This window comes from Salmo salar, chromosome ssa05 (genome assembly GCF_905237065.1).
Source record: "Salmo salar chromosome ssa05, Ssal_v3.1, whole genome shotgun sequence".
NCBI classification, from domain to species: domain Eukaryota; kingdom Metazoa; phylum Chordata; class Actinopteri; order Salmoniformes; family Salmonidae; genus Salmo; species Salmo salar.
Window position 1 is genome coordinate 33348223 of NC_059446.1, and position 17764 is coordinate 33365986.

The following is a 17764-nucleotide window of genomic DNA, read 5'->3' on the forward strand; positions in this document are numbered from 1 at the left end:
ACAACTCTTAGGGCAACTTATCCATGTCAAAATTACTTATGCTCAATAAATTTGGTTGGAAATTATTGGTGAACAATGTTCAATGCTTGTCACAGATTTTCCTTTCAATTAAGACCTAGATATCCAGGTGAGGGGAGTTATTTACTAATTTGTGACCATAGTCAAGTACAAGGGAGAAACGAAAACCCGCAGACACTCAGCCCTCTGTGGAATGAGTTTGACACGTGTGCTAAGGCATTGTTACATGGTTTGGTAACCTGACCATGCAGCTCAAAGCCCAAATCTTGAGACTGACCAAGACAGCAGGGAAGATTATAGGCTTGACACTTCCTTCCTCTCTCCAGGACATTTTCCAGGAGACCATCATCAGACAGGCCAGAAAGGTCATGTCGAACCCCACACATGCACTGAACTTCCATCAAGGAGGTGTTATAAGCTGGCTGAACAGATATAAACATTTGTTTATCCCCCTGTCAATAAAACTGCTTAACAGCAGGGGAGGCAGAAGCAATGATAGACTGGAGCCTGGCCTTCATCATGTGAAACTGCCACCTAGACATTTTTTTACATTGACATTTTAGTTATTTATTAGGTGCTCTTATCCAGATCAATTAGGGTTAAGTGCCTTGCTCAAGGGCACATCAGCAGATTTCTCACCTAGTCAACTCTAGGATTCGAACCAGCGACCTTTCAGATACTGGCCCCAATGCTCTTATAGGTTACCTGCCACCTGACATTAATTGATTCAACTTTTGTGTTGGTGGGGAGGGGAGTGTATGATGATTCTATGTATTTATGTATTTACTGTATGTGGAAGCAGCAGCACTCTCTATTGTCCAAGTCAAATTTCCCCACGGGACAATAAAGTATATCATATCATATTAACTCTGGGGTGTGAAGATATACAGTGTGCAATGAAGACATCTTTGTTTTTTTATTTTCTAAATTGGGAGCATGTTCTATATGGAGTAGGTTGTATACACCTGCAGGAAAACAATCAAATTGAATAAAAGTTTAGATTTCATTTTAGATTAAATATCTGAGAATTGTGAATATAGTCGACTCGCCCAATTGCACATAATGGATTCATGAATCAGTCTCATGTTTTTTTATTTTATTTTGTAACATAGTTATGCCTATTAGGCATTTGCGTAAAATATCATCACATTGTTATACACATTTCAGAACAACATTTATGATCAATGTAAAGTTTAAACTATAAATACAGTTCATAACGAACTTTTGTGTCTGCGTGTTATTTTTTATTTTTTAGAAATGTTGATGTTTTCCCAGACTCTGACCTAGACATAGAGGCTCAGACCTCTCTGGAAGCTCTTAGCGGGGCGCCTGACGCCATCCCCGCCTCTCGTCGATTTTCAAAAAGTGGCACGAGGAATGCGCTCGAGCAGACCGAAGGCTCAGACGAGGCGGGAAACGGGTGAGCACGCGAAGAGAGACAGCGCAACCACAGCCACAAGTTTATCAGTGTAAGATTCACAAAATCCGAATATTCAGACCGCGAGGACTATTTTGTTATGCGTAAAAGTTATTTTCTTAGAGTAGCCTATGCTCCGAGAATGCGCCCGGGTGTATGAGAATGTTTTTTTAACCATCGTGCAAGCGCAAATGTTGTTCACTATCTATCTCTATCTCACTCATTCACTCTCCACCTCTCCCCAGACCATCACTTTCCACCTCTCCTCAGCCCATCGCTCTCCACCTCTCCCCAGCCCATCACTCTCCACCTCTCCTCAGCCCATCAATCTCCACCTCTCCCCAGCCCAATGCTCATACCCTGGCTGAACAAGCGCCTACTCTCTAGCTGCCAGTGAAGGCTCGAGGGTCGTCGGATTCCTGTGAACGAAAGGATGCGGTGCCACAAGTTTTTTGGACAAGGTTCGGTTGGGATCTATCTATGGATGGCGGTCCTTTTCAAAGGTATGGCTGGCTCCGAGTCCACTTCTCTCTGTTGAACGGTGTTTCATGTATGTTTAGAGAGAATGTGGTGTGAATGCTACCCCTCAGTGATAGGCTGAAAACTCTGATTTGAGTTTTGGGTATACACAACAAAGTAGGTTTCCGGTTTCCAGGTAATTTTGGGCACGATTTTGACGTTTGAAATAAAAGCACAGAGAGAGGGGACATTGATATGAGAGGAAAGTGATTTTTTTCTCTCTCTAAATAACAGTTAACGTTACCTGTAATATTTGATTGAAACACAAATACAGTTGTGATCCAACATAGTGATGGGTTTTGGGAAGAGAGTAGGCCGATTTGTATTTTGATGGATTATTCTAAATAGCCTAGGTTTAAGTGTCAATTCCTTTCCTGTCACAGTGCAGTCGATTTCATTCATGTGCTGTGGCAATCTATAGTAGGATTATGTAATCTATTCTATACAGTAGGCATAATATACCATATTACCTAATGCATATGCAGGTCACATGCTGTTGGGGTTCATTTAAAATAGTTAAAAGTGTATGTGGACAGTGTGTTGTGCTTATTCATAGGGATAATGCATTTGTTCTTAAAGCCCCCCCTTCTCATTCCACCCCCCCCCAATCATCCCTGACATCTGGGTCTACTTTATATACTGTGACGCAGCACAGCACAGGGTTTACAGAGGTTTATTGGCATAGAGGCATTTCTCCAGTGTGTTGGGTGTTACTGTCTCTGTGCATTGTTTCTCCGTCTCTTTGTGTGTGTCCAGCACACAGACAGTCTCCCTGTCCTCAACTACCTACTTCACTCACATCACTGGCCAGGGATGGCTGGAGGGAGAGACAGGGCTTTGGTCAGACAGGGCTTTGGTCTCAGGCACACTTGTCCTACGATTGCCAATGTCTGATAGACAGACTGGTCTTTATAACCATTTGATTGATAGTTGAAGCAGACTATCTTTTTCTAGACATTAAACTCCTTATTGCCAGTCTGATGGGGCACTGTTGTAGCTTGACTGATGCGACTCAGGTGGAGAGCTGTGACAAACCGGTCTGGACAGGACCCTGTTGTAAGTGCAGTATTTACACAGAAGTTGGCTTGAGCTTGGTTCTCTCAAATGTTTTTTTTTTTAGACCTCTCGTTTGAAAATCCTACACTTGTATTGGAAGGGGGTGGCACTCGGGGGCTGTGTGTGTGGCTGTCCATGTGAGTGTTTGAGTGAGAAAGACACAGGTGAACCAATTGGTAATAAAGCACAGCCTCCTTCATTATCTGCGCATCTTGCCTACAACATCATGGAGCCTTTCCAGACTCTGAAGTCAGGAAGACTAGCACTCTTGTGCATGAGGCCATGCAACGAATACAGGAAATGTTGGTGATCAAATCATTTACACATCAACTTTCAATAATGTCTTTCAGCACCACGGATCTGCTTTCAATCAATCTTAGTTTACGATACTAAAAAAAATTATTCTGTGAGATGCATCTGAAGAGTAAGAGTAACTGTGGCGCAATAAAGACATCTTAACTTTTTCCAATGAAATTCTGTTTTTATTGTTTCCCTCTAACCTTTGTTCCAGAACCTTCTCGATACGGTATGAAGAGTTGCATGGCATCTGTCCATAAATTAGATCTCTCTGATTCCTATGCAACACCTCACTCTTCCCTCTCTCTTCCCCCTCTCTTTCCCCCATGGTCAGCAGTAACTCCTGAGAGACTTTCTAGCCTCCCACTTTCTTTAATCTCTAGTTTATGTCAATTCAAACTCCTGCTTCATCCTGTGCATTATTGATTTGGGTATTTTTGTGGCTTCAACTAAATGATGCTTATACATGTGACGGGCATCCGTAGGAGGAAGGCATACAGTTCCGTCCAGTAGCAGCATGGTAGCAGTTATCTTTCCATGGCATGGTATACATCCATGTACATAAGGTACTGTATATGCACTACTCTATAACTCTATGAAGGAGAACATACACTGTGTGTACAAAACACTAAGAACACCTTCCTAATATTGAGTTATATCCTCACTTTTCCCCTCAGAACAGCTTCAATTCGTCGGGGCATGGACTGTAGAAGGTGTAGAAAGCTTTCCACAGGGATGCTGGCACATGTTGACTCCAATGCTTCCCACCTTTGTGCCAAATTGGCTGGATGTCCTTTGGGTGGTGGACAGTGGAGGGGCCTAGGGGAACGACAGCTCATAATAATGGCTGGAATGGAGTCAATGGTATGGTATCAACCACATGGAAACCATGTGTTTTATGTGTTTGCTAACATTCCATTGACTCCATTCTAGCCATTATTATGAGCCATCCTCCCCTCAGCAGCCTCCACTGGTGGTGGACCATTCTTAATACACACGGGAAACTGTTGAGTGTGAAAAACCCAGCAGTGTTGCTGTTCTTGACACAAACCGGTGCGCCTGGCACCAACTACCATACCCTGTTCAAAGGCACTTAAATATTTTCTCTTACCCATTCACCCTCTGAATGGCACACATACACAAGCCATGTCTCAATTGTCTCAAGGCTTAAAAATCCTTTTTTAACCTGTCTCCTCCCCTTCATTTACACTGATTGAAGTGACATAAATAAGGGATCATAGCTTTCACCTGGATTCACCTGGTCAGTCTGTCATGGAAAGAGCAGGTTTATTTCACTCAGTGTATATTTCTGTTTCCTTTGAGCCAAAAGACACTGATGAAGATATGGATTTACATAATCAATCTTACTAACATCTGTGTAAGAGGTCAATCATAATATATATATGAATACACATTCATGTGTAGCAGCAGTAAAATTACTTTTGTATAGAGTATTCCATTGTGGCGTGACATAGAGTTTTAGCCATTGGATTAGATTAGGATTATGACTAGAGCCCTGAGATTAGACCCTATATCATTATCGTTAATGTTGTACTCAGCTGTTGGTGTTCAGGAGCGACAACATTTGTCAGGACGTAAAGGAAAATAATTTTTCTCAAGGGAGTGTGGCTGTGGGAGATGTACTGAAGACCATTTGGAAGAAAGTTAGTTTCCTGGTGTTCTGACCACAGAAGTATACAGTCGTGGCCAAAAGTTTTGAGAATGACACAAATATTAATTTTCACAAAGTTTGCTGCTTCAGTGTGTTTAGATATTTTTGTCAGATGTTACTATGGAATACTGAAGTATGATTACAAGCATTTCATAAGTGTCAAAGGCTTTTATTGACAATTACATGAAGTTGATGCAAAGAGTCAATATTTACAGTGTTGACCTTTCTTTTTCAAGAACTCTGCAATCCGCCCTGGCATGCTGTCAATTAACTTCTGGGCCACATCCTGACTGATGGCAGCCCATTCTTGCATAATCAATGCTTGGAGTTTGTCAGAATTTGTGAGGTTTTGTTTGTCCACCCGTCTCTTGAGGATTGACCACAAGCTCTCAATGGGATTAAGGTCTGGGGAGTTTCCTGGCCATGGACCCAAAACATCGATGTTTTGTTATGACTTTTGCCTTATGGCAAGGTGCTCCATCATGATGGAAAAGGCGTTGTTCGTCACCAAACCTTTCCTGGATGGTTTGGAGAAGTTGCTCTCGGAGGATGTGTTGGTACCATTCTTTATTCATGGCTGTGTTCTTAGGCAAAATTGTGAGTGAGCCTACTCCCTTGGCTGAGAAGCAACCCCACACATGAATGGTCTCAGGATGCTTTACTGTTGGCATGACACAGGACTGATGGTAGCGCTCACCTTGTCTTCTCCGGACAAGCTTTTTTCCGGATGCCCCAAACAATCACAGAAAATGACTTTACCCCAGTCCTCAGCAGTCCAATCCCTGTACCTTTTGCAGAATATCAGTCTGTCCCTGATGTTTTTCCTGGAGAGAAGTGGCTTCTTTGCTGCCCTTCTTGACACCAGGCCATCCTCCAAAAGTCTTTGCTTCTGTAGCGGGGGTGCGTAATTGGCGGCAGAGAAGTCAGGCGCAGGAGAGCAGAACTGGGTAATAACCAGAGATTTATTAAGCAAAACCAACGGCATCCAGAACAACAAGATAAATAGGCACAAAAATAACCTGTCGTGCGCTAACGGGGGAACGTGCACAAGCACTACAATAAACAATCCCACACAAAGAAATGGGAGGAACAGAGGGTTAAATACAAAACAAGTAATTGAGGGAATTGAAACCAGGTGTGAGGAAAAACAAGACAAAACACATGGAAAATGAAAAATGGATCGATGATGGCTAGAAGACTGGCGACGACGACCGTCAAGTGCCGCCCAAACAATGAGAGGACCCGACTTCAGCGGAAGTCATGACAGTACCCCCCCTTGACGCGTGGCTCCAGCAGCGCGCTGACGTCGGCCTCGGGGACAACCCGAAGGGCGAGGCGCAGGGTGATCCGGATGGAGACGGTGGAACTCCCGCAACATTGAAGGGTCCAACACATCCTCCACCGGAACCTAGCACCTCTCCTCCGGACTGTACCCCTCCCACTCCACGAGGTACTGAAGGCCCCTCGCCCGACGCCTCAAATCCAGTATAGAGCGAACGGAGTACGGCGGGGCACACTCGATGTCCAGAGGGGGCGGAGGAACCTCCCGCACCTCAGACTCCTGGAGCGGGCCAACCACCACCGGCCTGAGGAGAGACACATGGAACGAGGGGTTAATATGTAATCAGGGGGAAAAGCTGTAACCTATAACAAACCTCGTTCACTCTCCTCAGGACTTTAAATGGCCCCATAAACAGCGGACCCAGCTTCCGGCAGGGCAGGCAGAGGGGCAGGTTCCGGGTTGAGAGCCAGACCCGGTTCGCACCGGGGCCTCACTGCGGTGACGGTCTGCGCTGGCTTTCTGGCGCAGCACGGCCCGCTGGAGGTGAACATGGGCGGCGTTTCATGTCTCCTCCGTGCGCCTGAACCAGTCGTCCACCGCAGGAGCCTCGGTCTGACTCTGATGCCAAGGTGCCAGAACTGGCTGGTACCCCAATACGCGCGGGAAGGGGGAGAGGTTAGTGGAGGAGTGGCGGAGTGAGTTCTGAGCCATCTCGCGCCATGGCACGAATGCTGCCCACTCCCCCTGGCCGATCCTGGCAATACGACTGCAAAAACCTGCCCACATCCTCGTTCACTCTCTCCACCTGCCCATTACTCTCGGGATGAAACCCCGAGGTAAGGCTGATCGAGACCCCCAGACGTTCCATGAACGCCTTCCAGACCCTCGAAGTGAACTGGGGACCTCGATCAGACACTATATTCTCAGGCACCCCGTAATGCCGGAAGACGTGCGTAAACAAGGCCTCCGCAGTCTGTAGGGCCGTAGGGAGACCGGGCAGAGGGAGGAGACGGCAGGACTTAGAGAACCGATCCACAACGACCAGGATCGACCAAGGCCGCTGTGGAACGGGTAAGGGGTGTAGCTTCCCTCTGGGCAGGTGCCTAGGAGCCTTACGCTGGTGCACACTGAGCAGGAGGAAACATACACCCTCACGTCCTTGGCCAAGGTAGGCCACCAGTACTTCCCAACCAAACAGTGCACCGTCCGACCGATCCCAGGATGACCAGAGGAGGGTGACGTGTGGGCCCAATAGATCAACTGGTCACGGACAGCAGACGGAACGTACAGATGCCCAGCGGGACACTGGAGGGGAGCGGGCTCTGCACGGAACGCCTGCTCAATGTCCGCGTCCAGCTCCCACACTACCGGCGCCACCAGGCAGGAGGCCGGGAGTACGGGAGTGGGATCCATGGGCCGCTCCTCTGTGTCATACAGTCGGGACAGTGCGTCTGCCTTCTTATTCTGGGAACCTGGTCTGTAGGAAAGGGAAAAAACAAAACTGGTGAAAAACATGGCCCACCTTGCCTGGCGAGGGTTCAGTCTCCTCGCTGCCTGGATGTACTCCAGATTGCGGTGGTCAGTCCAGATGAGAAAAGGGTGTTTAGCCCCCTCAAGCCAATGTCTCCACGCCTTCAGAGCCTTGACGACAGCCAACAGCTCCCGGTCCCCCACGTCATAGTTTCGCTCCGCCGGGCTGAGCTTCCTCGAGAAGAAGGCACAGGGGCGGAGCTTCGGTGGCATACCCGACTGCTGAGAGAGCATGGCTCCTATCCCAGCCTCGGACGCGTCCACCTCCACTATGAACGCCAAAGAGTGATCCGGATGGGCCAGCACGGGAGCCGAGGTAAACAGAGCCCTCAGGTGACCAAAAGCCCTGTCCGCCTCAGCCGACCACTGCAAACATACTGGGCCCCCCTTCAGCAGTGAGGTAATGGGAGCCGCTACCTGACCAAAACCCCGGATAAACCTCCGGTATTAATTGGCAAACCCTAGGAACCGCTGCACTTCCTTTACCGTGGTGGGAGTCGGCCAATTACGCACGGCTGAAATGCGGTCACTCTCCATCTCCACCCCCGAGGTGGAAATGCGGTACCCTAGGAAGGAGACGGACTGCTGGAAAAACAGGCATTTCTCAAACTTGACGTACAGGTCATGCTCCAACAGTCGACCAAGCACCCTGCGCACCAGGGACACATGCTCGGCGCGTGTAGTGGTGTCATCAATATTCACCATGTAGAATGTCATCAATGTACACCACTACACCCTGCCCGTGCAGGTCCCTGAAAATCTCATCTACAAAGGCTTGGAAGACTGATGGAGCATTCATCAACAAATACGGCATGACGAGGTACTCATAAATCAACTTTAGGAGACGGTACTGGCGCTTGCTGGACTTTCTTGGGCACCTTGAAGCCTTCTTCACAACAATTGAACCCGCTCTCCTAGAAGTTCTTGATGATCCGATAAATGGTTGATTTAGGTGCAACCTTACTGGCAGCAATATCCTTGCCTGTGAAGCCCTTTTTGTGCAAAGCAATGATGACGGCACGTGTTTCCTTGCAGGTAACCTGGTTGACAGAGGAAGAACAATGATTCCAAGCACCACCCTCCTTTTGAAGCTTCCAGTCTGTTATTTGAACTCAATCAGCATGACAGAGTAATCTCCAGCCTTGTCCTCGTCAACACTCACACCTGTGTTAACGAGAGAATCATTGACATGATGTCAGCTGGTCCTTTTGTGGCAGGGCTGAAATTCAGTGGAAATGTTTTTTGGGGATTCAGTTAATTTGCATGGCAAAGAGGGACTTTGCAATTAATTGCAATTCATCTGATCCTTCTTCATAACATTCTGCAGTATATGCAAATTGCCATCATGCAAACTGAGGCAGCAGACTTTGTGAAAATTAATATTTGTGTAATTCTCAAAACTTTTGGCCACGACTGTAGATTATCAACCACTCACATCATCTCACCCCAGACCCTATACTGCCATTACCATGCTACGTTACCCTATCCCACCCTACCCCACCCCCACCCACTCTCTGAGCTCAGTGATGCAGGGTGGGAGAAAGGGTTACAACCCCAGTCACATGATGGTGGAGAGCTGGTGTGTTAAAAGGCAAAAGCCTGGCATTGTCAGCTGGTTTAACTTCAGCGTGCAGGCAAATGCATGTGCAAGGAGTACAGTCGTAATAGATGGGGAACATTCACACTGTGTTCACACACACTGACTTGACTCTAATCTAGTCAGCCTTAGAAAATCACTGTCGCATTTGAACTCCCTCATGTAAAATGTATAATTTCTTGCGGCATTGTTTTTATGTCTGAACTCTCTCTACTGTCTTTCTCCACTACCCCCCTCTCTCACACTCACTAGCTCTGCTTTCCCTCGCTCCCTCCCTCCCTCCCTCCCTCCCTCCTCTCTTGGGCTGAGGGCTGAAATAGGTCAGTGAATATGCACACCTTTACTTTGATGTGTGAAGACAAAACAGCTGTCTGGACCACTACTCAACTGGATATTATTTTTTTATAGTAAAAACACTATAGGATAACTCTAGATTAAACTGGCTTTGAACACAATATAGAAAAATGTGCTTGAAATGGTGAAACCACCTTCTTGTGGTAAAATCAGTTCTATCTGCGTCACAAATGGCACCTTACTGCATTTATAGTGCCCATAGGGCTCTGCTCAAAAGTAGTGCACTATATAGAGGATAGGGTGCCTCTTGGGATGCATTCTCTGTCTTCACAATTTTGGGGTATTCCCTCTGGATTCTAAAACATTTCTAAAGAACACATCACTTCTTTAGTTACAGATCAGCACACTGTCACGTCCTGACCAGTATTAGGGGTTATTTGTTATTATAGTTTGGTCAGGACGTGGCAGGGGGTATTTGTTTTATGTGGTTCAGGGTGTGTTTGTGTTCATGTAGAGGGGGTATTTGGTTTATATGGTTCGGGGTGGTTATGTATGTAGAGGGGTATTTTGATTTATTAGTCCAGGGTTTTCTTATTGTTCTATGTTTGTTTTTCTATGTTCTGTCTAGGTGTTTGTATTTCTATGTTTTGGTAATGGGGATTGGGGCCTTCAATTGGAGGCAGCTGTCTATCGTTGCCTCTGATTGAAGGTCCTATATTTAGGAGTGTTTTTGTCATGGGATTTTGTGGGAGATTGTTGCTGTGTATAGCTTTGTGCCTTACCGGCCTGGTCTTTGTCGTCGTGTTTTTGTATACGTGTTTATTTCGGTTTTCCTTCTTTGTCCTTTAATAAAAGAAGATGAGTATACATTTTCCCGCTGCGTCTTGGTCTAAACCCTACGACACCCGTGACAGAATCTCCCACCAAACACGGACCAAGCAGCGGAGGAGGGAGCAGCAACAGAGCCGAGTGGAATCATGGACATGGGAGGAAATTCTGGACGGGGCTGGACCATGGCACCAGGCTGGGGAATATTGTCGCCCACCGGAGGAGATAGAGGCAGCCAAGGCGGAGCGGCGCTGGTATGAAGCTATGTACGCGCCGATGGAGAAGCACGAGAGGCACCCCCAATAAAAAATGTTTGGGGGGGGCACACGGGTAGTTTGGCTGGGCCAAGGGTGAGCCCTAAGCCAGCTCCTCGTGCTTATTATGGGAAGCATTTGGAGTGGAGAGCGCCGGAGTATGCTGTAGTGCGCACGATCTCACCCATGCGCACGCACAGTCTGGTGCGAGCGATCCCAGCCCCTCGCAAGTGCCGTGCTAGAGTAGGCATCCAGCCTGGAAGGAGGATGCCTGCACAGCGCATCTGGCCACCAGTGCGCCTCCTAGGCCCAGGCTACCCTACGCCTGCTCTACGCACGGCAACCATCCGGCCTCTGCACAGCCCAGTTCGCCCTGTACCAGTACTCCGCTTGTGCAGGGCTGCTATTTCCATCCAGCCAGGACGGGTTGTGCAAGAGGTGCGCTCCAGACCTCCAGTACTTACCCATGTACCGGTGTATCCAGTTCCTGCTTCTCGTGCTGACCCTGAGGTGCGAAGTCTGGCGTCTCCTAAACCAGCACCACGCACCAGGCTTCCAGTGCGTCAGCCCAGTCCAACTCGTCCTGTTCCTGCGCCCTGCACTAGCCTTGAGGTGCGTGTCCCCAGTCTGGTACCTCCACTACCAGCCCCACGCATCAGGCTTTCAGTGCGTCAGCCCAGTCCCGAGCTTCCGACGACAGTACCTCGTCCAGAACTTCCGGCAACAGTGCCTCGTCCAGAACTTCCGGCAACAGTGCCTCGTCCAGAGTGTCCGGTAACAGTGTCTCGTCCAGAGTGTCCGGCAACAGTGCCTCGTCCAGACTGTCCGGAACCAAGAGAGACGGCCCACTGTCCGGAACCAGGAGAGACGGCCCACTGTCCGGAACCAGGAGAGACGGCCCACTGTCCGGAACCAGGAGAGACGGCCCACTGTCCGGAACCAGGAGAGACGGCCCACTGTCCGGAACCAGGAGAGACGGCCCACGGTCGGGAGCTCCCAGAGTCGCCCTACGGTCGGGAGCTCCCAGAGTCGCCCTACGGTCGGGAGCAACCAGAGTCGCCCTACGGTCCGGGGTCGACGGAGAGGGACATCGCTGTAGAGACATTATGTGAGCGGATTTAGCCAGGGGTGGAGCGGGGTCTGCGTCCAGCTCCAGAGCCACCTCCTGAGGGGGGAGTATTTGGGGAAAGGGGGGGGTGTTGCAGGAGCACCGTCGGTGATGGTGGCCACCCTCCCTTCCCTCCCATGTAGTTTTGGGATTTATTTTGTTTTGGGGGTTATTTTTGGTTATTTGTGTAAGGTGCATCCGGGGTCTGCACCTTTTTTTTGGGGGGGGGTGTACTGTTACGTCCTGACCAGTATTAGGGGTTATTTGTTATTATAGTTTGGTCAGGACGTGGCAGGGGGTATTTGTTTTATGTGGTTCAGGGTGTGTTTGTGTTCATGTAGAGGGGGTATTTGGTTTATATGGTTCGGGGTGGTTATGTATGTAGAGGGGTATTTTGATTTATTAGTCCAGGGTTTTCTTATTGTTCTATGTTAGTTTTTCTATGTTCTGTCTAGGTGTTTGTATTTCTATGTTTTGGTAATGGGGATTGGGGCCTTCAATTGGAGGCAGCTGTCTATCGTTGCCTCTGATTGAAGGTCCTATATTTAGGAGTGTTTTTGTCATGGGATTTTGTGGGAGATTGTTGCTGTGTATAGCTTTGTGCCTTACCGGCCTGGTCTTTGTCGTCGTGTTTTTGTATACGTGTTTATTTCGGTTTTCCTTCTTTGTCCTTTAATAAAAGAAGATGAGTATACATTTTCCCGCTGCGTCTTGGTCTAAACCCTACGACACCCGTAACACACACATGTATAACTTAAAGCTGTTTAAAACTAATCTATACTTTATTTCTTCACTTTGGAATGGCTTTCTGACAGGCAGTTAAAAGGACACCCATGAAAGTCAGTCCTAAACTTTAAAAGAGATGGGCACAATTAGTAGATACAGTGCCTTTGGAAAGTATTCAGAGCCCTTTATTTTTTCCACATTTTATTAGGTTACAGCCTTTCCTAAAGTTGATTAAATAATTTCCCCCCTAATCAATCTACACACAATACCCCATAATGTCAAAGCAAAAACAGAATTTTTGACATTTTTGCAAATGTATAATTTTTTTAAACTGAAATATCATATCAGCATAAGTATTCAGACCTTTTACTCAGTACTTTGTTGAAGCACCTTTGTCATCGATTACAGCCTCGAGTCTTCTTGGGTATGACGCTACAAGCTTGGCACATCTGTATTTGGGGAGTTTCTCCCATTCTTCTCTGCAGATCCTCTCAAGCTTTGTCAGGTTGGAAGGGGAGCATTGCTGCACAGCTATTTTCAGGTCTCTCCAGAGATGTTTGAGCGGGTTCAAGTCCGGGCTCTGGCTGGGCCACTCAAGTGCATTCAGAGACTTGTACCAAAGCCACTCCTGCGTTGTCTTGGCTGTGTGCTTAGGGTCATTGTATAGTTGGAAGGTGAACCTTCACCCCAGTCTGAGGTCCTGAGCAGGTTTTCATCAAGGATCTCTCTGTACTTTGCTCCATTAATCTTTGCCTCGATCCTGACTAGTCTCCCAGTCCCTGCCGCTGAAGAACATCCCCACAGCAGGATGCTGCCAACACCATGCTTCACTGTAGGGATGGTACTAGGTATCCTCCAGACATGACGCTTGGCATTCAGGCCAAAGAGTTCAATCTTGGTTTCATCAGACCAGAGAATCCTGTTTCTCATGGTCTGAGAGTCTTTAGGTGCCTTTTGGCAAACTCCAAGCGTGCAGTCATGTGCAGTCAAGGAGTGCAGTCAAGGAGTGGCTTCCTTCTGGCCACTCTACCATAAAGGCCTGATTGGTGGAGTGCTGCAGAGATGGTTGTCCTTCTGGAAGGTTCTCACATCTCCACTGAGGAACTCTAGAGCTTTGTCAGAGTGACCATCGGGTTCTTGGTCCCCTCCCTGACCAAGGCCATTCTCTCCCGATTGCTCAGTTTGGCCGGGCAGCCAGCTCTAGGAAGAATCTTGGTGGTTCCAAACATCTTCCATTTAAGAATGACGGAGGCCACTGTGTTCTTGGGGACCTTCAATGCTGCAGAAATGTTTTGGTACCCTTCCCCAGATCTGTGCCTCGACACAATCCTGTCTCTGAGCACTACGGACAATTCCTTAGACCTCATGACTTGGTTTTTGCTCTGACATGCACTGTCAACTGTGGGACCTTATATAGACAGGTGTGTGCCTTTCCAAATCATGTCTAATCAATTGAATTTACCAGAGGTGGACTCCAATCAAGTTGTAGAAACATCTCAAGGCTGATCAATGGAAACAGGATGCACCTGAGCTCAATTTCGAGTCTCATAGTAAAGGGTCAGAATACTTATGTAAAATAAGTTATTTCGGTTCATTATTTTTAATAAATGTGAAAACATTTGTAGAAACCTGTTTTTGCTTTGTCATTATGGTATATTGTGTGTAGATTGCTGCCAATTTGTTTTATTTCATACATTTTTGAATATGGCTGTAACATAACAAAATGTGGAAAAAGTCAAGGGGTCTGAATACTTTCCGAAGGCACTGTATGGACCAAAATACATATTGCCTGAATTGATGCGATAATGATAAATAGAACACTAACTTTATATCATTAATGTGCACCAAAGTTATTTTTTAAATGATTTAAAGTACTACTATTAGTTTGATGCTTGTAGCCATCAACTTCACATTTCTCTAGTATACAGCTACTTATCGTAATGAATGATATCAGCTAAAAACCCTGTGATAGATGATCGGTATGGTCGGTGTCAATCATTTTGGGATTATCGTCCCAGCTCTAACAATTAGTTATATCTGTCTGTCTGCTTCTCTTCACCTCCCACAGGGGTTACTGTGTGTGTGTTTGTGTGTGTGTGAATGTTTGCATAGCCGCGGGTAGATGTTTTGAGTTGGGGAGCAATCCCATTTTTTGAATAAAGCATCTATAATCACATTTTCGTAGTGGCATACAGTTGAGCATATGCGTTGTTAGGTTCACCACACATGGGGATTTGTTTTTTTTGCAGGGTCTGTGGATGTTTGGGGGGGGGCTTTTAGAAACACATTTCATGCAATTCCATGTTCTTTACATGCTAGCTGACATTAACAGAATCTTTTTTAATACATTCAAATGACAGATTAGTGTACTCTTTTCAGGAGTAGGCATTTGCTTTCCAAACTGTACGTTTTTCTTGCGATTTCTATTTTGGAAATTTGCAAAAGGCAAACTGAGAGCCGCAACCAACCATAGAAATATAATCCATAGATAGCAGTTCCCATTCAAGTCAGTACTGGCAGCCATAGTGTACCCAGGAGTTTGCCATGGTTAGAGTTTCCAAAACCCTTCTATGAATTATATGTCTATGGCCACAATGCAACAACCTGTTCTATATTTAGTATTTTGAATGATTTTATTTATGTCTGTTTCAATGGGGGTCGGTGCCGTTTAAGATGAGGGAGGCTGATTATTTTGTTCACGAGCATGGCCTTATTTCTATTACATCAAATTGGATGACTGTCATGCATATTCCATACACCCAGTTCAATGTAACAGCTATAGGTTTAGGCTACTACAAATTTTCCCTATACCCATCATGAGGTTGCTACAACCGATGAATGAAAGTTTACAACATAGGCTTATGGCCCCTACTGTTCTACATTCTGCTGGTCTTTTTGAGACCTTGTGTTCCTAACTGTCCCTCTGATGTATAGACTAAGAATGAGTAGAATGTACATTAGCTTTGCAGGCAATATGTTTTGTTCCATACATGATGCTCTGAGCTCATGTGTTCTCAATTCCGATACTCTGTTCTTGTATTCTTAGATCTTGTGTTCCATACGATCCAATGTTCCATACTAAGAAGTTATATATGTGTTTGTTGGTTTCTGGCCTGATGACCACGGCCCTATAGAGAACTACTAATACAGCCCGACCGATACATTAGTTCACTGACATTATTGGCCGATATTGGCCTTTTACCGCTCCATCTGTAATCGATATTCAATGTATAGGATGAAAAAAGGGAATCTAATGCTTATCTGAACACTTGTGGCCATTCTCATGCCGTGCCAGTATTGTCACAATGTATGAAATCCAAATTTGAAGCATAGTTATTGGACAATTAATAAATAAATCACTGTACCTAACATCTTTACCAAACTTTGGGCATACGAGTTACCACACCGGTCTCAGGGAAGGCTAACTCTGGAAATTTTGAGTTAGGTAAATTAGCTTTTAGTTCTTGCACCTTATTTGTGGAACAGCCTTCAAAATGTTGTTAAATGTGATGTTCTGGTGCCTCTAGGGCCATTCAGAAAGCTGATTGAGGACCTTATTACTGATGAATGTGTTTGTTTTTTTATCACCGTGTTTTTCTGTCTGCTTGCACTTTGTATTTATATCCTGATTTGTGTATTTTCTGTAACTTCTGTAATTTAGGGCTCATCTGTAAATAAAGGTTAAATAAAAAAGAAAGTCAAATTGCACTTTTCAATGGCAATTTCTGAGAATTCAGTGTGGACAATTACACTTTTTAATTTCCCTGCTGTTAAACAGTATATCGGCAGTACATTTTGGCCCCCCGAAAATTGGAATCGGTATTGGACACAAAAAATCCAAATATTGGTCGAGCTCTAACTACTAACCTACATATACTGGTCTCCCGACTCCATGTCCATTGGGACTAATCTGACTCTAGGGACCCTCCGTAGGGACACTTGTTCTGTGTGCCTGGCATGGCCAAGTCTCCTTAGGGACGGACCCTTGTAATGTACCCTTGTTTTAGCTACAGTGACACAGTAGTTAAGTGATTATGAATTGGTATAATTAGCCTAGTCATCAATAGTAGTTCAGTTCTGCCTATATGGACCAGTCTGCCCAAGCATTACACTCTCTGTCTGTTTGTCTTGGTGCAGTAGGAGGAACTCTTAATTCTAGGCTTCAGCCTGTGCCTTGTGTCTGGAGCTGAATGTGGGAATCACATCTGAGCGTACTGACCCAGTAAAGAGTCTCAGATGGGGCATGATCACTGAGTAGGGAGGGATGGAGGAATGGAAGAAGGGAGGAATGGAGGGATGGATGGAAGGAAGGGGTATGAGAGTGTCTGCCAGTCTTATCAGTGTGTGTGTGTGTGTGTGTGTGTGTGTGTGTGTGTGTGTGTGTGTGTGTGTGTGTGTGTGTGTGTGTGTGTGTGTGTGTGTGTGTGTGTGTGTGTGTGTGTGTGTGTGTGTGTGTGTGTGTGTGTGAGTGTGTGATGGGGGAGGGAGGTTGTCTTGTCTCAGCTTCTGTTTGCAGATGCTACCCAGAACAGAGGCTTATTTCCTGATTCATGTGTTCAGGGTAAATCAGCCCACAAGGAGAACACATTAGCACACAGACAACGCTCTTTATGCGTCTACAAGGCGGGGAACCATCATCACTAGATAATCTATTAGGACACTTCTTCTTCAGGCTTTCTCAGCCTACCAGTTATAGTCTCGAAAACCTGACCCTAGGCAGCAGTGACTAGGGTCGGTTTTCAATGAAGGACTCTTTTGGCAACTTCGATAAAGAAAAAAAAAATCTGGGAAGGCTTCTCTTCAGACAGACAACTCCCCAACAAATCACGAGGCAGACACATACCAGAACGTTGCGATTCGAAACCAAAGTTTGCAGGCAAAACCTTTGCAGTGGTTTTAGTGAAGGTAGTTAATGCAAACTAGCCACTTCCGAAATGCACTAATTTAAAATAACTCCTGTGATATCCATCTTGCTAGCTACTATTCTGTATTTTATTGAAGCGGATAAGGTAGTAACATAGGCAGTGAGGTAGTTCCTCTATGCCTAAAGAGTCCGTCATTGAAACCAGACCCTAGTCAATGTTGCCTAGGGTCGGATTTTCAAGACTATACCAGCTCAGATCTTTTATAAAGCCAATCCTTTCGATCCCAGGCTGTGTGACAACT

The 17764-nt window shown here is 46.2% G+C and overlaps 1 protein-coding gene across 2 annotated transcripts in view; it reads left to right on the plus strand.

Annotated features, from left to right (window-relative positions):
• The first annotated feature begins 1340 nt into the window (after positions 1–1340).
• The window catches only part of LOC106604681 (neuronal acetylcholine receptor subunit alpha-7), a 70854-nt gene continuing 54430 nt past the window's right edge, over positions 1341–17764 (plus strand). The window contains exons 1-2 of one of the 2 annotated variants that reach the window (XM_014199580.2): positions 1341–1487; positions 1681–1938. In XM_014199580.2, the coding sequence (XP_014055055.1) occupies positions 1869–1938 (70 nt within the window). In that variant the 5' untranslated portion in view covers positions 1341–1487; positions 1681–1868. Of the gene's footprint in view, positions 1939–17764 lie in introns of both variants that reach the window. The other variant, XM_014199581.2, reaches the window with a different exon arrangement.